At 43.4% G+C, this 21,446-nt stretch overlaps 1 protein-coding gene and 1 long non-coding RNA gene across 10 annotated transcripts in view; one reads left to right on the top strand and one right to left on the bottom strand.

The window, feature by feature from the left end:
* The window catches only part of RGS7 (regulator of G protein signaling 7), a 478,754-nt gene that overhangs the window by 315,504 nt on the left and 141,804 nt on the right, over positions 1 to 21,446 (top strand). For all 7 annotated transcript variants that reach the window (XM_039529565.1, XM_039529559.1, XM_039529560.1 and 4 more), the window contains one exon: positions 2,968 to 3,018. In XM_039529565.1, coding sequence (XP_039385499.1) covers positions 2,968 to 3,018 — 51 coding nt within the window. The remainder of the gene's footprint in view (positions 1 to 2,967; positions 3,019 to 21,446) is intronic.
* Positions 4,993 to 20,859, bottom strand: LOC120400676. 3 transcript variants are annotated; one of them, XR_005595968.1, is made up of 4 exons: positions 20,726 to 20,859; positions 14,780 to 14,889; positions 6,302 to 6,404; positions 4,993 to 6,206 (listed from the first exon to the last, which is right to left on the bottom strand). It is a non-coding gene; the product is annotated as an uncharacterized LOC120400676 (long non-coding RNA). The 3 variants fall into 3 exon arrangements; XR_005595970.1 differs by lacking the exons at positions 4,993 to 6,206; positions 6,302 to 6,404 and adding an exon at positions 10,691 to 10,978; XR_005595967.1 differs by lacking the exons at positions 4,993 to 6,206; positions 6,302 to 6,404 and adding an exon at positions 10,691 to 10,981.

Raw genomic sequence — 21,446 nt, forward strand, 5'->3', positions numbered from 1 at the left:
GAACCAATTTCAGACATACCAGACAGTGATTTATCTTCTCCCAGTTCCCTGTTTGAAAAAATAAAATAGCTTTTTATAAGCATCCCCTTAGTCGTTAATACAAAACACACAACTATTCACACATGTCTCCAAAGCCATTAACCTGTCTGTTCTTTGTACAGAAAAGGGAACAACAAAACAAAAATAGAAATAAGAACCCTTCAGAATCTTTACAGGTCATCTTGAATCTCCTAAAACAAAGTCATAATACCAGCTATGTATTTCAATTAAGGAATAAGTAGTGCATTGACCTTTAATAATTGAGCGTGACCCAATCTTAATTAAAAACCTACTTGGTTCTATTGGGCCTGCAAGGCTTGATAGCATAGAGGTAAAACCACCTGCACTTGCACTACCTACCAGTGTAGACCTATGTAGTAAAACAGGTAGCATTTTTCAAGTGTAGATAAGCCTTTATAGCTCCAGAGACTTTTTCGACTGATCAAAAAGAAAAGTTTGTCTAGGCATGCAGAACTGTTGTTTCCTAGATGCTTTTGGAGGTTTGATGTAAATCGACAGTGATCAAATGTGCAGACATCATCAAAAGAGGATGAAAACATAGGTGTAGAGAGGTAAAATGCAAAGTAATGGGAGGATGCTGGAGGAGGAACCGCAGGCAATAAAGGGAGGTTTGATATTAATCGTCAATTCTCCTATCCAGGGAGAGGAAATGAACAGCATAGACATACAATGTGAATGTGACCATAGGACTGCACTTCTCACATGAAAGAGAAATTAATTTCCTCTTGTCTGTTTAATACTGCCCTGATATTGGTTTCCTTTGTAATCAAATTCTGTAGTAGTTTCTGAAAGGAAAGTGTGGAATCTGTATTGGGACACTAGTAGTCAATATCTAGGGTCCATGGGAGGATTTTGATGTGAAGAAATGGTCCAAATCATGATAAAGGTTGAGAACTGCTGCAGTCTACCACCAATTAACATTAATAACTGCTTGGGAGAGTAGCTCTTGGGGAGTTGGCGGGGTTTAGGATTTTTTCTGCAGATTTATTGCTGTACCTCTAGCTAGATTATAATAATAAGAGATATACCTATCTCCTAGAACTGGAAGGGACCTAGAAAGGTCATCAAGTCCAGCCCTCCTGCCTTCACTAGCAGGACCAAGTACTCATTTTTGCCCCAGATCCCTAAGTGGTCCCCTCAAGGATTGAACTCACAACCCTGGGTTTAGCCGGCTAATGCTCAAACCACTGAGCTATACCTCCCCCCTATTATGTGGAGAATGCCAGAAGCAACCCATACTATCTCCTACTATTGTTTTCTAACTGTCCTTTCCCTGCTCTATTACTTTGATTTATGTAATATTTGTGTAAATCTGGAGTCTTACATCTGCCTCCCGCCCTTAACCCAAGATTTTAAAAAGAATGTTGTTACTTCTGCTGTGAAGTGGGTGGCTCCTTTACAAGCTGGTTTGATAAGGACACAATTAATTATGTGTCTTCCCATTATATCTTGGGTACCTCCACTTGACTGAAACAGTAACACGAGCAACCTTCATAGAATAGACAGGAAATGCACATAAGTGTGGTAGTGTTTTTAAAAGATTTTCTTCTTAAAATTGATTTTTGCTATTTAAAATATTTTTGTTTGTCAGTATCGTTTTTGTTGTCCAGAGAATCACCCCGTCCCTTGTTTAAACTAAACAGTTAAATGTATTTATAATGGGCCAGTTCCCACTAGGCAGCTTACAGTGTGACAGACAAGACTGGGAATAGTTCAGGTAATGCTGGTGCAGAAGGCTTTACCAAGCAGAGCACACTGCAGGAATGAAGGTGCAAAGCCCAGAGCAGCAGGAGAAGAGAGGGAATGAAAAAGGGGGATATGAGCAGGGGAATATGAAAACAGAGATGTAGGTTGGGTACATTTATGTAGGACCTTGAAAATAAGGACAGGAACATAAATTTGGAAAAGGAAGCAACCAAAAGGGATAGAAAGATTGGAATGGTGGGAAAGAAAGAGGACTCTAGCAACTCCAGCCTGGAGAGGTGAAGGTTATCCTTGGCATGGTGAGAAATGATGAAGAATTGTGATGCAAAGTGGGGCTAAGGAAAAAAAGGTGGGCCTGAGTAATATAAAATAGGAAGTGACAGGATCTTAAACAACTAGATCTAGGAAAAAATAGGTGAAACAATTCATTTTTAAAGATAGATTGAGATATTGCTGGGTCGTTGCTCAGAATTTGAGTTGCTGGTGGGACATGATAGGACCAACAATATATGTGTCTATGAGGGGAATAGAGAGGGAGAGTTGGGAGCGTCAGAATAGAAGTGGTGGTTAAAGATGGAGGACCAGAAAAGGTCCCCTACAGAGAAAATGGAAAGATTATCAGAGATTAAGTGGGAGGTTCCTGGGGATGGAGCTGCTATTAGCAGATATTAAATCAAAGAGTTAAGTTTTCAGTAACATCTTTAAATAGAGATTTTGGAAATGGCCTAAAACAAAGAATACAGACTTGAGCTGTTCCATAGATATGAGTGTGTATATATAATATATATACACGCACATACATACACACAGTTACAATGTGTGCTGCATTAGCCTTTTAAGTCTTGTTTAAGGGTTTTGTTTTTACACATGAATACAAGAATGTAATACAATGTTTGCTTGTTTGTCCCAGAAAATTTACAATTATTATTCTTTTTAAAATGTAGACTGTCAGATAAGTAACATGCTTCTTGCACTATGAAATTGTGCATCAGTATTCCTGATCTGGAAAAAAAATAGTTTGCATAATGCGTCTCTTTTGTTGAAACTGTGAGGTGTTCTATAAAAATAAAATGGTCCAGTTGATTCTGGAGAAACTCAACATTAGTTCCTTTTTACATGGACATTTATGGTATCATGGAGCTGTGACTGAAGAATATAGAAAATACAAGCTTACTAAACTAAAAATATTTTTTTTCCTCCTAGGTTCAGACATTGTTCAGTGGTTAACGAAGAATTTAGCTATAGAAGACCCAGGTAAATTGTTTTTTTCTGTATTAAAAAGTTCTGCTTCATTGGTCTGTTAAGTTCTAAGGTCTTGTTCTGTTCTCTGGCCCTGTAGGGCCAGCTTGTAACTGGACAGAATTTGATCCATGGGCTCTTGGAGGTTCTATTTTACTAGCAAAGCACACAGCATTCAATCCTGCAGACCTTCCTTAAGAGCCATTAACTGGGATGAACACTTTATTAGTGTAACTTTTGGAAAATGAGTTTCTTAATGGTAAAAAATAGGAATGACTATTGCTTTGGGGAAATAATATTATACATTCAGTTCCATGTGGACACATTCACGCAACACCATGTTAAATGGCATCTAGCCAATTGTTAAATAGATGAGAATTTTTTAATGTAATTTCATACTGAATTAGTCAAGTGATTAAAAATTACATTTGTTTGATGTTCAGTACTTTTTTATTATTACAATACTGCACTGGATAAGAGTGTATTTTAAATCTCCAGGTATTTTTATGGGTCCCTTAAGTGGAAAGGCTGAACAGGAAGATACAATCCATGCAGCCTACTAAATGCAGTCAGGGAGGATGATCCAGTGTTTTTGGTGCTAGATTGGGACTTGGGAGACCCAGGTTCTCAATTCCTTGTTCTCTCCATGACTTTGGGCAAGTCACTTAGGGAATTGAGGCACATAGAGACTATCTAGTACTTCTCTACTTTAGAGTGGGTTTGTGAGGCTAAATTCTAGTGCTGGTCAGAAATTTTCTAGAGGGAATCTTTTTACATCAGGAAATTAATCAAAAGCAAAACATTTACTGGACATTTTGACAAAATTGCATTTGGGGGATGCAGTGGGGAAACAAAACACTGCATGGTGATATGGTTTTATTTCAAACTCAATTTTTTCAGAATGGAACATTTCAATTTTTCCATTTTGAAATGAAATTTTGGTTCAATGTTTAATTTTATATAAAATTATTAAAAATGGAAAGTCAGAATGAAACATTTTGATTTTCTTGAAACAAAATATGTTGATCATCCTGAAATACCCCCCCCTCCAAAAAAAAATTGGTTTAACATGAAATTTTAAAATATTTTGGCTTTGTTCCATTTTAGAATGAACCTCCCCTCTCCCACCCCTCCACTCCACCAAATAATGGAATTTCCCATAATGGAAAATCCAGTTCCGCCCCAGCTCCAATCGGTATATTAAAGATTGTCAGGCACTCAGATACTATGACAATGAGGTCCATGTAAATTACCTAAGATAGATACTTTAAAGGAACCAACTGTGAACCTATCAGAACTGTCTCAATAAAGAGGATGGTTACTAATGGCTTCCAGGTTAACATAACTTTACCCATTCCAGCACCCAGCTAACACTGACAATACAAATAGAGCTTGCATGCCTATTTCTGTTGATCATACTCAATGCAGATAACAAAATGTGAGCACTTGAGACTTGACTTTGAGCTACTGTTATTTCTGTTCTCTTTGCGTTGTTTGTCAGGTATGAAAATGTTCACCAGCCTATTTGTATTATGATTTGAGTCTGTGTCTTACTTACTGTTTGGCTGGGATGAGACTCCCAATTGTCAAACTGTGGTGATTTATTACATTAGCAGTAACTGACTTGCCCTTGAACTGCAGTACTGGGATCAATTGTCAGTCAGTTCTCTCATCAGCAGAGAGAAGCTTCCCAGGGAAGAAAGATTAAACTGAAGGTGAAACAGGGTTTTCTTTGTTAATATGCAATAAAACAATAATAATTACAAAAACACTTAATACAAAACACTTGAGTTGCTGAAGTTTGATCATGTCCTATCAGGTTTTCATGATAATCAGGGTCCAGACACCCCAGTGGAGAACAGGGGGTCTGAACCCCAAAATATGCAATTGAATCAAGTATACAATATTATCATACTATAAAAGTGTATTGAGTAAAATATCATATAAAATTAGTGACATGCTGATTAGGAATAGCACTGTGTGGTTATGTATGGCTTGTGTATAAAGAGTTGTGTATGTGTGCTGGAAATATGTTCCTAAAATGTGTTCGGGAAGCAGTGCATAAGGCAAGCCTGCCATAGACAAAGGACTGTGGATGTGTGTGTGTGACTGGCTTGCTTACAAACCGATGACTATGAAAGTATATTTACATATCGTGTAAACAAAGCAATCACGCTAACAAGCAATGGAGGAAGTAGTGTAGTGAGCACACCAGGGAGCAGAGTCAGTACTCCCAGAAAGTCTTCCTGGCTCTTGAGGACAACACCCTCTGATTCTGAGAACATTGGATCCTCCTACCAGGAAGGGCTAGAGATGCTTGTTAGCTTGATATGTGGATGCTGGGCAATGACATAGCTTGTTAGAATGAAATTGTAGGCACTAGAAAGGATGTTTGTTTTGTTTTGTCTGTAACCCTTTTCTATCTCCTTTATCCTTGTTTGGTATCACTTAAATCTGTTTTTTATTAATAAATTTATTCTTGGTTTTACAATAAACCATCTCAGTGCCATTACACTGAAGTAAAGAGTGAGTCCTTCGCAAACCTAACAGGCTGGGCTGTGCACTGTCTCTCTTTGGAAACAGCAAACTTAATAATTTCTGAGAGTGTCCAGTGAGAGGGTCTAGACGCTGCAGAGACATCTCTGGGGAATCACTGGTTGTTACCTCCAAGGCAAGATTTAGACTGGCAGAGACTTGTGGAGTTGCTGGTGAGGAGGATTGGGTATAAAGGAGGATCGACTGGTGTGGCAAGCAGATGACACTCAGTTTAAGCAAAACTCTTCCTCGCTGAGGCAGAGGGATTACACAGTGGCTTATGGTTCTGGTTGTCCTGAGGAGAGCATCACAATTGTACTGTGTGGGGAAAAAAAAAACAGTCCAATGGACATCATATTTACTGTGCTTCAGTAATAAGGACTCGGAGAACAGACCTTTCCAAAGCCCAACTGGTTTAGAGCTGGTTAGCATAGTCCTTCATTGTTAGCCAGTTTCAATGAAAGCTCCATCCTTCCTTCCCAGAGTTTTTGTGGTGCCAAAATAATCATGTCTACACCTGCGTTGAAGAGTATCATACCCATCTCATTCTGTGCATGGCTGTCTGGCTTGATCATGCGCATTCACACTTCATTGCCCAGGATTTGCAAGTTATGGTCCAAATTCTTCTCACTCGTGTCAGTGCAATCTCATTGGCATCACTAGTATAACTGACAAGAAAATTTAACCTATACATTGATTTACAACGTTTTAAAAATGTATCCTGTTATATCAAAAGGAAGATTAAGGGTCTAATTCTACATACTTTATTCATGAGAGTAATCCTGAAAGTGAGAACTTCTCATGTTAGCAAGAGTTGCAGGATTGGACTTCAGCATTAAGCAGGCAGTGCTAGATCCAGCTTGCCTCTGGTAAAGGAGAGAAGAAATAATATGAAAGGAAGCTGCATAAAAGCGTGTGAGAAAATGTTACCTCTCCACATTTGTAGTATTTGTATTTTTTTTTAAATAAGAAATATAACTGCACTACCCTTTCATTGAGAATAAAGGACATACTGATTTATGGGTAGTGGTAGATTATAATGGGGAATAGATAGGCAGCAGAATTTGTTTTCATTATGCAAATAAGTATAAAAGTGCTATCTGGAAACAGCAGTTTGAAGGAAAAAATAGTTACAAGTGTAAAATGCTAGTAAAAAAATATCATTGAATACAGTTTGTTTGCAAATGGGAAATAATTTACTATAGAAGATTTGAAAGATCAATTTGCAGTAAAGCTCAGCTTCCTGCTAGCTTCAGCTTAACACTTCCAATGAAGTTGAAAATTTTCATCCAGAAAACATACTAGGTAGAATTAATGTGTTAAATTCTGTGAATTTATGCTGGACATGTCAGTGAAGTTAATCCAGTGTAGTGGTACAGAACTTGCACCAATATAGCATGGTTATAATTTTTTTCAGTATGTAGCTTTCAATTTGTTTGGTTTTTTTTTCAATACATGTTTGTATTTGACCCTCTAGCCCTATTGAAAAGTTTAAAGGAGCAGAAATAAAAATATGCATAAAAATATGCCTGGCCTCTACACAAACTAAGGCAATTAATTGAGTGTACAGATTTGCAGATATGCCCTTTGGCATTTGTTTGCAAAATTGACCATTTTAGGAGTGTTGACTCTTCATTGGTGGTGCCAATTAGTTTTAATGTGGAAAATCTATCCTCCTCTGCAATTTTCTTTTTTAATGTGATAATTAGTGCTGTGAAAGTTACCAGATGGAGTACACTATAGACTAAAGTCTTTTTAATTCTTTGAAAGATACAACAGAGGATGGATGGACTTGTTGAGAACTCAGAATTAAAGCTTGGTCTACACTACCAAGTTGTCACTATAACTACGTAATTCAGTGGAAAATCTACACCCCTGAGTGATGTAGTTATACTGACCTAACCCCTGGTGTAGACAGTGTTATGAGGCTGTGGAGTACCTAACATCGATGGGAGAGCTGTGTAGATAGTGCTGCAGCAGTGCTATATGTGTAGACAAGCTGAGACACCCAAGATGTGAGTTCTTTTTCTGGCTCTGCCATTGATTTCTTTGGTAAGCCTGGGAAGTCACAGTTAACATCTCTGTGCCTCAGTTATCCCTGTGTATAAAATGATGATGCTGTTATTGCACCTTTACTGAGTGGTAGCAGATCTGGGTGTCTTGACAGTTTCCTTTTGGGTGCAGAAACTGGTAACAAAGTCAAATATTTTGTTAATGTAACTTGCTTACTTACAAAATATACATGGCATCTTTAACTCTATGGAATTTTATCCATCAATACACTGTAATGTGCAAGCCATTAGTACCTTTTGCCAAACCAACACCTGCATATCAGTGGGATCATGTCTTTTAATTCACCAGTGTTTCTAAAGCACTTTGAAATCCCTCAATTGAAGGCACTTTACGGTTGAAAAGTAACTATGTCAGGGACGGTGGTAATGAAAAGCGCTCCAGAGTGTATCACTATCCTTGTGCCCACAATAGCATGTGGCTATCTTTTGGGGTCACTATTTGTAGAAGATTTCAGCTACCCAAGCTGCTACCTACCCTTTGCTTAACCTCCCCAAAGACCCAGTTTAGATTGTTACAAAGTGAAGACTATTTACTGACAATTTTACAGAAATAAAAAGTCACTAAATAAGATAGACATAAGAATACATACTTAGATCGAAACTGCTGAAACCATCACTGCAGGAGCCCTAAACTGTACAGTTCCCATGAGTAGCTATTTTATTATCTGTCTTTTCAAAGTTATACAACTAAACATTCCTTAAAATATTTTTGCATCATGATTTTTGAGCACCTCTTCTTTCAGTTCACTTTCCTGGTATTTTTGATTGATGTAGCTGATTGGTAACTAGATATCCCTTAAAAACAACAAGGAATCCGTTTGTGGCACTTTAGAGACTAACATATTTATTTGGTCATAAGCTTTCATGCGCTAAAACCCACTTCATCAGATGCATGGAGTGAAAAATACAGTAGGCGTGTGTGTGTCTGTATATAAGTAACAGTGAGGACTGGCCTGTGTCCCAAGTTCTGTGAGAGTGAGGGATCATCCTTCAGAATAGGTTGTAGATCCTTGATGATGCACTGGAGAGGTTTTAGTTGGGGGCTGTAGGTGATGGCTAGTGGCGTTCTGTTACTTTCTTTGTTGGGCCTGTCCTGTAGTAGGTGACTTCTGGGTACCCTTCCGGCTTGGTCAATCTGTTTCTTCACTTCCCCAGGTGGGTATTGTAGTTTTAAGAATACTTGATAGAGATCCTGTAGGTGTTTGTCTCTGTCTGATGGACTGGAGCAAATGTGGTTGAATCTTAAGGCTTGACTGTAGACAATGGATCGTGTGATGTGGTCTAAATGAAAGCTGGAGGCATGTAGGTAAGTATAGCAGTCAGTAGGTTTCTGGTATAGGGTGGTGTTTATGTGACCATCGCTTATTTGCACTGTAGTGTCCAGCAAGTGGCTCTCTTGTGTGGACTGGTCCACGCTGAGGTTGATGTGGGGTAGAAATTGTTGAAATCCTGGTGTCCTTAAAAACAGACTTCAACAAGAAACTGCAGAATTGAAAATAATTTGCAAACTTGACACCATCAAATTAGGCCTGGGAGTGGCTGGGTCACTACAAAAAGTAATTTTCCCTCTGTTGATATTCACCCCTTCTTGTCAACTGTTGGGAATAGGCCACTTCCACCTTGATTGAATTGCCCTCACTAGCACTAACCCCCCACTTGATAAGGCAACTCCCATCTTTTCATGTGCTCTAATACATATACCTGCCTACTATATTTTTCAGTCCATGCATCTGCTGAAGTAGGTTTTAGCCCACAAAAGCTTATGCTCAAATAAATTTATTAGTCTCTAAGGTGCTACAAGGATTCCTCATTGTTTTTGCTGATGCAGACTAATACGGCTACCCCTCTGATAGATATCCCTTGGCAGCCTTGTGAGTTGTGTTCCCTGATCCAGTAGAATAAACAGGGTGAAGACAGGAGTTGAACATCTGTTTATATTACTTCTATTTTCTTCAAATTAAAATCTCTCTCACCAGCAGCCAGTGCAGTCAAGAACCAATTGTATACCTTGGGCATGTTCAGATCCAAGGTTTTGGTTTGGACCTCTTTCCTCTCTGCCTCTCGCTCTTCTATAAACAGCAAGGTACCAATCCCGTAAACACTTATACATGTACTTAACTTTAACTTAGTCCCAGTCAAGTAAATGGAACTACTTACATGTTTAAAGTTAAGTGCAAGCATATGTTCTTGCAGGACTGAGGCTTAAATTTTTATACCCCCTAAAGCTGGATAAATGTTCTCCATTTTGTGAAACTGCATTCTAGCAAATTTTGCCAAACAAATACTGTACATCCATTTTTTTCAGTCCGTGAAGATTAAAGGTGAGCTTTACAATATCTTGTGTACGATGGAATTTTACCAAGGTTTAGTGATAACACTTTGCTAAAAGTATGTTTTCTCCAGTTTATGGAAATACAATGTGACAATTTGGTCAGACTTAAATAATTTCCCCCCCACCCTCCTGCCATACTTACGAATGTATGAGGGAAGGGAAAAAGTAACTAATCAATGTTTCTCAAAGCATAATATTTAGGAGACTGAACCAAACAACTGTGGGCAGTTAGAAGGTGAATTAGGATCTCTCATTCAAGCATTTGTTACACAAGGAAACTAACCTTTTATGAGAAGGAAAAAATTGATCAAGTGAGTAGCAAAACATAATACATACATTTGTCATCCTTGTGTCTATTAAATATGATTTAATAACTTGAAATAAAGCCACAATGAAAACTGTCCCACCTACTCATTTAACTAAATAAACCTAAATCAAATAAACTGGCTGCTGATGAGCCATGAACCTCTCATTATGAAACCTGAAGTTACAGGAACTAATCTGATTTCATGTGTCCTTACCTGAATTGGGCCAAGTTTGTAGAATGAGATTGAGATTTGCAAATGTTTTGAATGACTCTTGACCAAGTTTGAAGTGAAACCCCTCTCTCGTACTGGCTGAGTTCGCTTTGAACGTGTGAGGTCATGAGAAATCTAAATGAAATTCTGGGTCTGATCTCACATGAATAGAAACTAGAAAGTAACAATAAACAAAACACTGTCAAGGTGTTCAAGAATAGGAACTGCCTAGTTTTGCTGAGCTCCATGGTTGACTCTCCTTAATACTATTAGTGGTGGTGAAGTGTCACCTTACTGTGGTATCCAAATAAAATAAAGAAAAATAGGCCAAATTCTGCCTTTAATTATAATATATACCCCATATACTAGTTAATCCTGTTACAGCCTTGGCTAAGAAAGTTGGGTCTTTTTTGCTCAGAAAATAGAGGCTTCTGCTTTTAGATTCAGCGGTCGAGTTTGATCCCAGCTGCTGATGACCTTCTCAGGGATGCAAGATGTTACATATGCATATGGGCTTTCTGCTGGGATTAATGGGAGACATGCATCAAAAGACAGAATTTGCTTCTACGTATGGGTTGTTTGTATTTAATATACATTAGTACTGATAAATTAAAATGCATAACTCCTCTTAACATTTCTTCTTATTCTATCACTGGTATTTTTCAAAGATTGTACAAGTCTGGTATGTGACTGAAGATTGAGATTCCTTTCCACAGGATTCCTCATTTCATTCCTGAAATTTCTCTAGTTCATAAATTTCCATTTCATTGTGTTTCTTTCATGTCTAGGAAGCATCCTTCTCTCTCTCTCTGGTGTCTTGGAGAATGCAGTGCATAAGTGGATTTATTTATTTATTTATTGGTTACTGTCAGGCTTATGATGATTGTGATTTTTTTTTCAGTGCAAAAATAAAGGCAAATGTATGAGTAACACAATTTTAGTCAGCAGCCCTGTTTACTTCAACCAGCAAATCATGTACAAACTTCTGCCCTGGCATAATAAATTCTCCTGGCAGGACATTATAGCTACACAAACTTACTCCTCTTGACCTACATCAGCAAAATAGGTTTTGTGCCTGATATATGGCTGTCATTTTTTGATGTCTCTTCTGAAATCCCAAAATATCACTCACTGTTAGTTAAAAACATAATCTAGCCAGAAGTATATGTAAGTCATGTTTACATTATAGTTTTAGGGGAATCTGAATCAGTTCCCCAAAATGCAGATAAGCATATTAAAACTTCTATACTTCTCTGGTCTATGCTAGAAAATTGTCAACTTAAATACGTTGCTAGGGTGTGAAAAATCCACACCGAGCGGCGTAGTTAAGCTGACGTAACCCCCAGTATAAACAGCACTATGTCAAGGGAAGAATTCTTCCATTCACTTAGCTGCTGCCTCTTGAGGGGTTCTCCCACAACATAGGTAGTGTCTACACTGAAGCGCTACAGTGGCACAGCAGTAGTGGTGCAGCATTTCAAGTGTAGACAAGCCCTCAGTAATCATAGATAAAAGAAGAAATTTACCTGTGGATTTAAAAAAAAAAATTTCTTCTCTGCTGCTAAAGGAGCAGATGTATCACTGTTCATTTTTATTGCATTTCATTTTTTGGTTGGCCGATTTTTTTTCTTGTAAAATCCAGCTCTGGCAATTGGTTTACTCTAATATTTTCTCTACAAGCCTTGTGAATCAGCAGGAGAAAGGGGCTGAAGCTTTCTTCCTGTAGCTAGAGTAATGAGTTAATGCATCTGATCCTATGAACCCCTCAGTGCCAACTGATAAAGGGTTCACTGTCACAATAGCAACTCTTATCAGGCCTGATAAACTCACTATACCTAACCCATTGCTGTCAGAGTCTTTATCTATAAAGAATGTAATGTAAGCTATCAAATAAAAGATTATTTGTATTGGTCATCATAAGCATTGCAAAATGTATGTATGAGTATCATGCAAGAAGTTGTTTGTATGTTAAAAAAATTGTTTAAACAGCCTGTGTTAATAAATAAGATTTTCCTAGATGAAGGAATGTTGATTTACCTATCAGCCTAGATCTCTGATGTAAAGTAAGCAGGACAAGCCAACATAAAGGAAGCCCCATTTGCATATTAATGCAACAGGTTTGAGGGACATGTGAACTCAGCATCAAAGGGGGTTGTCTAGTGTTTGGTGTCATAACAGTGAGTTTTAGGGAAATATAAGGTGAAGCAAAAAGACAGTTTATCTATTTACTGAGGGAATCCCCTGATAGGTTGTGGGAGAATCATGAAAATCTGGGTCCTGATTTGACTGAAAATCAGCTAGCTCTACAGAAAAACTTTGAGGGTGAGCAAACTACTGTAGCCAAAGGATTGTCACTTGCTAAACTTGTGCTTGGAGCCTTAGAAGTCTGTTATACTTTTGCATCATTTGTAACCAGTACTGTTTCTACTGTCCTTACTCAGTATCACTTAAAACTCCGTTAATGAACTCCTCTTTGATTTGTCATAAGTAGATCTCAATGTAATATTACACAATGTGAATTCTTAGCTGAATGAAACATGCTGGTGTGTATACTTTCTGTGACAGAGGCTGGATACGCCAAGGAAATGCTCAGGACCTGGGGTGCACCAAATGTTACCTTCAAGACCAAGTAAGAGCAGGCAGAATACTGAGAAGTTTGTCTGGGGTGGCTAAGAGTCTGAGGTGACTGGGAGCTGTCACTCAGTGTAGCACCAGCAAATATCTCCCTCACTGAGGCAGGAAGATAACAAGGTGACTCATATTTCTGGGTGCCTGAGAAAGTGTCACAGGATCCCAAACTCAAGTCGTCAGAAGGTATTTATACCGGTAACCATAATGGTTTGAGGGCGGGGCTGTTTGTTTTTCTGCAGTGGAGCTAAATGCTAAACCAATTAGTAAGGGCAAAGGAGAGTCATCTTTTGGAGGTGGCACTGGATAACTCAGTTGGGAAGAATCTTTATATTTTAAGACCTATTTTGAGCCAGCCCAGGTTATTGGGATGAACAGGAACCACACCTTCCAACATAAGATGACAGCAAAGTCTCTGAATCCTGCCAGGAGCCCGTTAAGTTGAACTGAAGGGTTTCTTGAGCAGTATCATTTCTGCCAACAATCCTCAGAGAGGGCAGATAAGTTCCATCATTATAGTCCATGAAACCCATCATAGAACTGCACAGTTGGCTGCGGAGGTATGTTGCATTAAATAGGTCTCTAAAAACGTTTGTATCTCCCATGATTGAATGCAGTGCCAGTGTGGATGCAGGGCATTATAGCAAGTGTGCAGTGTAATAACATTCTCTTAAGTTAGGCCAGAGAAAGAGAAGTTACTCAAAATTGGATCAATTGCAGCAAGTCTGTAGGGAAGACAAACTCTTTGGGCATGAGCATTCTATTAAGATCGGAGTGCAGAATTTGAAATAAAGGTATCTTGTATATAATTTATTACATTTTAAAAAATGATCAAAACAATATGCATTGGATTTCATGGATAACGAAAGATGTGATTCTGCACTATAACAGTAAAGCTTTCATCAAAATGGTCCATCTGAAGAATAGAGTTTGGTCTTAAAAAATCCTGGTTTTTACTTCTGCATTTGTAGAAGTTGAGAAACATCATCTAAAATCTATGGCTGAAGTGTCTAGGAATGGCAAAGTATTCTTCTTCTCAGTGTTAACGATATCTGCACTGTCCAAGATAAGCTACTCTCAGAATTTAGCAGTGAATTGTGTGAAGATGACAACATTAAGGCTTATCAACACATGGTGTTAGCAGCACCAGAGAATCCTTTGCTGTAGCTCATATATTTTTCATTTAAAAAACTAGAAGAGACTTTCAGTGTTTGTGAATGCTGCCCTGTGGGGAACAATGGAGTCTGAACAGCTCTTAACATGGGTGAAATTCACCCCATGTTGAGGGGGGCAGGGCAGGGCTTAGCATCACTTAAGTTCCACTCAGAATCATTCAGGTCTTCCCACCCCCACTGCTCTCTTCTCTGGGTCGTGTTCCTCTTCACCACAAGCACCTGGACTAGCATGATCAACTACCCCACTCCCTGGGTTGAGAATCACTGTGGTAGGCCATTATACTTTGATGGGAGAGTTCTAGAGGATCCCCTAGTGCTGCAGGTTGTGGTGTTTCAAGAGGTGGATTCCAAATCCCCATCATACTGTTATTAGGAGGCACTGTGCTGCTTCTTTTTGGATGAAACACAACCCAAGTTCCTAAGCACTTATGGTGGTTGAATATCTTTTGGCATCTTTCACAAGAGTTGAGGATGCTGATCATGGTTGCCTGGCCAAAATCTAAGTTTGGTATTTACCTTGTGCTTATTGTGCTTAAATTCTGCCTGCAGTTCCAGTAAGACTCAGCATTCTCCTTTCCTTGCTGACATAAGATGCTGCAGTTGCTCTGTGCAGTTTGCCATGGTTTCTGTAAACAGTTAGTGCATTTTTCTCACTAGAGACATCTGCATTCCAGTAGTGAGTAAAACAATTCCAAAAATCTATATTCTGTACAGCCTGTTAAAGTTTGAAAATCTCCTTGGAAGCTATTTGTATGACAGATAAGGAAAGGCAATGTAAGGCATAGACCATTATCAGTATAACAAGATATAGGTAATTTTATAGCAATCTGTTAGAATACACATGTATATTGTTATATAACCTATTATAATGTAGGTCTAGATAATTTTATTTAAACCTGGTATAATGCATGCAAGATGCTGTATGGACATATTCAAAGAGGGCAAGTGATATCCTATTTCATCTTGCCCAGATCTGCTGCAGGTGTGGCAAAACACCTGCCCCTCTGTTTGTTAGCTCAGTCCGTCCCAGCCTCAGAGGCACAGGCTAGGGCACAAGGGGAAAAAAAAACCCTTCTCAATCTCACAAGGCCGAGCTGATTCCTTCTCAGCCAGCCCCCTAGTTCTAGTTTCTTTCCCCCCCCACCCCCCGGGGAGAATGCCCTCCGTCCTGCAGCGAGTCTCGGAGTTCAGCTGTCCCTCCTTGCTGGCAGCTGCCCTGCTTCTCTCATCCTCCTTCCCCCCCCCCCCAGCTTCCTTGTCAGGGAGGGTTTAAAAAGGTCTCTAGCAACTGGGGCCAGCTGAACCTGATTATTTTCTTCCTAACCCCTGCCCCAGCTGAACCTTATTTTGCTGGCTAAGCCTTCCGGGCTAATTGTTGCCCCTCTCCAGGTAGCTAATTGGCCTGAATTTGCCACATATCTCCCCCCCCCCCCCGCTCAACACTACGGGGTTGGGCCACTTGGGTCGGAAAACAATGTACCCTTGACAGGCCATCCGCATTGCCATGTTGAGTCCCGGACCGGTGCCGAACCGTGAAGTGGAAGGGCTGAAGCGACAGGAACCATCTCGTCACTCGCGCGTTCTTGTCCTTGTTCTGGTGCATCCATTGCAACGGGGCATGGTCCGTGACTAGGGCAAATCTCCCCAGTCCGTCCCAGTAAATAATAGCGGAGGCTTTCTACGGCCCACTTTACCGCCAGACATTCCTTCTCCACGATGGCGTACTTCCGTTCTCTAGGCAGGAGCTTTCTACTGAGGTAGAGGACGGGGTGTTCGTCATCTCCGACCATTTGGGAAAGCACCGTCCCCAGGCCTACTTCCGAGGCGTCCGTCTGTAGGATGAACTCCTGCCCCCAGTCTGGGGCTACTAGGACAGGGTCCGTGCAGAGGGCCGTTCGTAGATCCACAAAAGCGGCTTCGGCCGCAGCAGACCATTTCACTATGTCCGGGCCCCGAGCCCTGGTCAGGTCCGTTAAGGGGCATGCCCTGGTGGCAAAATGGGGAATGAACCGCCTATAGTACCCCACGAGTCCCAGGAATGCTCGGACCTGCTTTTTCCGCAGTGGCCGGGGCCACTTCAATATGGCGTCTAGCTTGTTGAGTTGGGGCCTCACCACGCCCCTCCCCACTACATACCCCAGGTATTTGGCTTCAGCTAACCCGATCGAACACTTGGAGGGATTCGCGGTCAGTCCGGCCTTTCTCAGGGTATCTAGTACTGCCTCTACCTTTCCGAGATGCGTCTCCCAGTCGGGGCTATATATGATGACATCATCAAGATAGGCAGCAGCGTACTCCCTATGGGTCCGTAACAGCTTATCCATTAGCCGCTGGAAGGTAGCGGGGGCCCCATGTAATCCAAAGGGAAGAATGGTGTATTGATATAGTCCTTCCGGGGTTGCAAAGGCCGTCTTCTCCTTGTCGGTCTTCGCCAGGGGGATCTGCCAATAGCCCTTGGTAAGGTCCAGGGTAGACATGAACCGGGCCTTTCCCAATCTGTCGATCAGTTCGTCGATCCTGGGTAAGGGGTAGGCGTCAAATCGAGATACCTCGTTCAGCTTGCGGAAGTCGTTGCAGAACCTCATACTGCCGTCTGGCTTTGGCACCAGAACCACGGGACTGGACCACTGGCTATGAGACTCTTCCATAACCCCTAGGGCCAGCATCTTCCTGACCTCTTTCCGAATTTCCTCTCTTTTGGCCTCCGGGATCCGGTATGGCTTGACGTGCACCTTTACTCCGGGCTCTGTGAAGATGTGATGGTGAACTTCCGTAGTTCTACCGGGTTTCTCCGAGAACACGTCTTGGTTGCGTTTGACCAGGCTGACCGCCTCGGATCGTTGTTCTGGGGTCAGCTCCAGGGATATTCCCACCTGGTTGGGCTGATCGTCTTTAGGGGGTGGCGCCCCCAACACCGTTACCAGGGTTTCTCTATCCTGCCAGGGTTTCAGCAGATTTATGTGATAGATCTGCTCCAGCTTCCGGCGGCCTGGCTGCCGGACCTTGTAGTTAACTTCCCCTACTGCCTCAATTACCTCATAGGGTCCCTGCCATCTGGCCAGGAGCTTGCTCTCTGCCGTGGGTATGAGCACCATCACCCGGTCCCCCACCTGGAACTTCCGGGCCTTTGCTTGACGGTTGTAGTAGGTCCGTTGTGCCCCTTGGGCCTTCTCCATGTGTTCGCGTACTAGGGGGGTGACCCTGGCGATTCGGTCTCTCATTTGTAGCACATGTTCCACAATGTTTCTCCCCGGGTTTGGCTGCTCTTCCCAGTCTTCTTTAGCCAGGTCCAGTATGCCCCTGGGGTGCCGACCATATAACAGCTCGAAGGGGGAGAATCCCGTGGAGGCCTGAGGAACTTCCCGGACGGCAAACAGCACGTATGGTAGCAGGGTGTCCCAGTCTTTTCCATCGCAGCTGATCACCTTCCGCAACATGTTTTTCAACATCTTGTTAAAGCGTTCAACGAGGCCATCGGTCTGGGGGTGGTAGACCGACGTTCGGAGGGTCCGTATGTGGAGCAGGTCACACAAGTCCTTCATCAGCTTGGAAACAAAGGGGGTCCCTTGGTCTGTCAGGATCTCCCTAGGTATCCCTACTCTGGAGAATATCTGGACTAATTCTTTGGCTATGGACTTGGACAGGGTATTCCGCAAGGGGATGGCCTCGGGGTATCGGGTGGCATAATCCAATACTACTAGGATGTACCAATGGCCCTGGGCTGACTTTTCTAATGGCCCCACTATGTCCATAGCTATACGTTCGAACGGGACCTCAATAATCGGTAGAGGGACCAGAGGGGCCCGTAAGTATGGTCGGGGCCCATGTAGTTGGCACTCCGGACAGGAGGAACAATACTGCTGGACGGCTGCATAAATGCCAGGCCAAAAAAACCTCTGTAGAACCCGATCGAGGGTCTTATCCATCCCTAGATGGGCCCCGAACAGATGACTGTGGGCCAGGTCCATTACCGCCCTTTGATGCTTCCGGGGGACCAAGAGTTGTTCGATGACTCGCTCTTGGACCCGGACTACTCTATACAGCAAATCCTTTTTAATCATGTAATACGGTCCTGGTCCCTTAGCTCTTCCCTCCACCGGGACCCCATTCACCTCGACTACTTCTTTAAAAATGTTGTGGTATAGGGGATCATTGGCCTGATTCTGACCAAAAGTCCCAAGTGCGGCCCCTATGGGCCCCATTTTGGGGGGGTCCTCCTCCTCCTCCCCCTCAGAGATAGCCTTCAGGGAACCTGGCCCAACAAATGGGCTGGAGTCGGCTGGCCTGGCCCCGCTGTCAGCTGCGCCCCTTCTTTCCCCCGCCAATGTAGGCGTCAGGTACCGGGTCAGGATCCTCCTCCCCCTCCTTTTGTCGGCCCTCCGTTCCCCCCGCGGTTTCCTGGGCTTCCCCGGTGGGGAGAACACGTCCTGGCCAAACTCGTGGAAACTGGGGAGAGGGTCCCCCATCTGGGCCGCCCCTGGGGCCCCAGGGTTCTCCCACCCTTCCTCCTCTTTCCCGGGGAGTAGGCCATCAAATCCCGGGAAGTCTCGTCCGATAAGGACAGGGTAAGGGAGCTTCGGAACGACTCCTACCGTCACCTCGGTGGGGTTTCCGAGCACCTCAATGCGTACAGGGACGGTTGGGTAGTAGCCGACATCCCCATGTACACAGGATATTCCCGAGCGCTTGGCCTGGGATAGTTGGCCCGGCCTGACCAGCTTCCCAGAGACCAGCGTAATCGCACTGCCCGAGTCTATTAATGCTGTGGTCCCTATCCCGTTCAACTTAACGGGCCGGATGTATCTATGAGGGACCATCGTGCCCCCGACCAGACTGATTAGCCCGCACGGTTCCCCTAGTTCGCACTGCATAGGCTCCCCAAGGTTAGGGCATTGGGCAGCAATGTGCCCTAGTTCACCACAGGCATAACATCGGTATCCCCCCTTGGGCAGCCCCCTATTTTTCGGGCTGCTGGGACGCATTCCCGGAGCCCTTCTTCCCCAGTCCTCCAGTCTTTCCGGGACTGCCGGTGGTTCCTTCACCTCCTGCCTCCCCTCCATTTTCCGGCCCGGGGCTAGGGCGAACGGGGGCCTCGGTGTAGAGGCTGGCCTCCGATATTGGCGCCTCCCTCCCCCGGGGGTCTGAGATAGTTCTTGGGCTGCCAAGTGTCTCTCCACGAGAGCAACCAGATCATCATAAGAGGAGGGGTCGTTTTGGCAGACCCACCCCCGTATGTCCGGCGGCAACCCTCTCATGTATCTGTCCAATACCAGGAGTTCTAATACCTTCTCCGGCCCATGGGCCTCGGGGCGGAGCCACTTCCGAGCAAGGTGTATCAGATCGAATAGCTGGGACCTCGGGGGTTTGTCCTCCCGATACTTCCACTCGTGGAAGCGCTGGGCCCTTATGGCAGGCGTCAGGCCTGCCCTTGCCAGGATCTCCGCCTTCAGCCGAGAGTAATCCATGGCTGCTTCCGCGGGCATGTCAAAGTAGGCTTTCTGGGCCTCCCCGCATAGAAATGGAGCCAGCAGACCGGCCCACTGGTCCTGTGGCCAGGCCTCCCGCCGGGCCGTCCTCTCGAACGCAAGGAGATAGGCCTCTACATCATCTTCTGGTATCATCTTCTGCAAGTAGTTGCTTGCCCGTAGCGGTCGGGTCCCCTGGGCCCCCTGCGTCATTGTGGTCAGGGCCTTCAACTGATTCACTACCTCGGTCAGGTTTGCTCGATCTTGGGCTGCCTGGCTCATCAACAGCTGGTTGGTCTCCTGTTGTACCCGTACGGACTCCCGCTGGGCAGCCACCTGCACTCTGGTAGCCTCTTGTTGGGCCGCAGTGGCCTGTATCAGTGCCTTCAGCACATCCTCCATTTTAGAAATTTTTTTTTTTTTTTTTTTTTGTGGTCTTCACCCTGCCCAGTTACGGCTTGCCATGGAGCCTCACCCACTAGGCGATCCCACTCCTGACACCACGTGTGGCAAAACACCTGCCCCTCTGTTTGTTAGCTCAGTCCGTCCCAGCCTCAGAGGCACAGGCTAGGGCACAAGGGGAAAAAAAAACCCTTCTCAATCTCACAAGGCCGAGCTGATTCCTTCTCAGCTAGCCCCCTAGTTCTAGTTTCTCCCCCCCCCCCGGGGAGAATGCCCTCCGTCCTGCAGCGAGTCTCAGAGTTCAGCTGTCCCTCCTTGCTGGCAGCTGCCCTGCTTCTCCCCTCCCCCCCCGGCTTCCTTGTCAGGGAGGGTTTAAAAAGGTCTCTAGCAACTGGGGCCAGCTGAACCTGATTAGTTTCTTCCTAACCCCTGCCCCAGCTGAACCTTATTTTGCTGGCTAAGCCTTCCGGGCTAATTGTTGCCCCTCTCCAGGTAGCTAATTGGCCTGAATTTGCCACACAGGCTAATTAGGTCTAACTAAACATGATAATGACAATACTAATAAATAAAAATAAAACTATGTTTGGATACTTACAATACTTGAACTGTACTTCACAACAGCAGTGTTAATGTAGGGCTAAATCCTGCCCCTTTCACTGACTGACCTTAAAAATATTTTGCATTTTCATATAGCAGTGTAACGGGGTGCTGGCCAGGAGGTCCTGAGGCAGGCCCCTGTTAGCCCAGCTCCAATTAAGAAGCATTAATTGGGGCTGGCTGAGTAGGCCATGCCAAATTGCTAGAAGAGTAGCACCTGCAGGCCTCATTAGCCAGGGCGCTATATAAGACTGGCTGGACGAGGTGAGAAGGGAGGAGTAGCCACAGCTACCAAAGGTTGTGCATCCCCACTGGCTGGAGACGCTAGCTGTCCCCCAGTTTGCTGGTTTGGCGCAGACTGTAAATAGAAGGTGGTGGGAGCTAGCACTGAAAATAAAAAGCACTGATGGTTGCACTCAGAAGGGGTCTGTGGCTGATTTGTTGCAAGGGCAAGTGAAGGCCTCATTACAAGTGGTTATAGGGAACTATAGATATCCACAGTACAGATGAGAACATTGAGGGTCCCATGTTAAATGACTTGCCTAAGAGCCACTGTGGTGTAGTAGATTAAGTATAGGACATTGAGTTGTTACCTTGGACAAATCATTTAGATCTAAATTTTCAGAAATGGCTACTAATGTGGGGTGTCTCTCTCCTTTCTCTTCCCCTTTGCAGTTTTCCCTTTCTTCTGTTTCTCTTCCTCCCTGCAATTCATTTCT

The sequence above is a fragment of the Mauremys reevesii genome, linkage group 3, assembly GCF_016161935.1.
Source record: "Mauremys reevesii isolate NIE-2019 linkage group 3, ASM1616193v1, whole genome shotgun sequence".
Lineage (NCBI taxonomy): Eukaryota > Metazoa > Chordata > Testudines > Geoemydidae > Mauremys > Mauremys reevesii.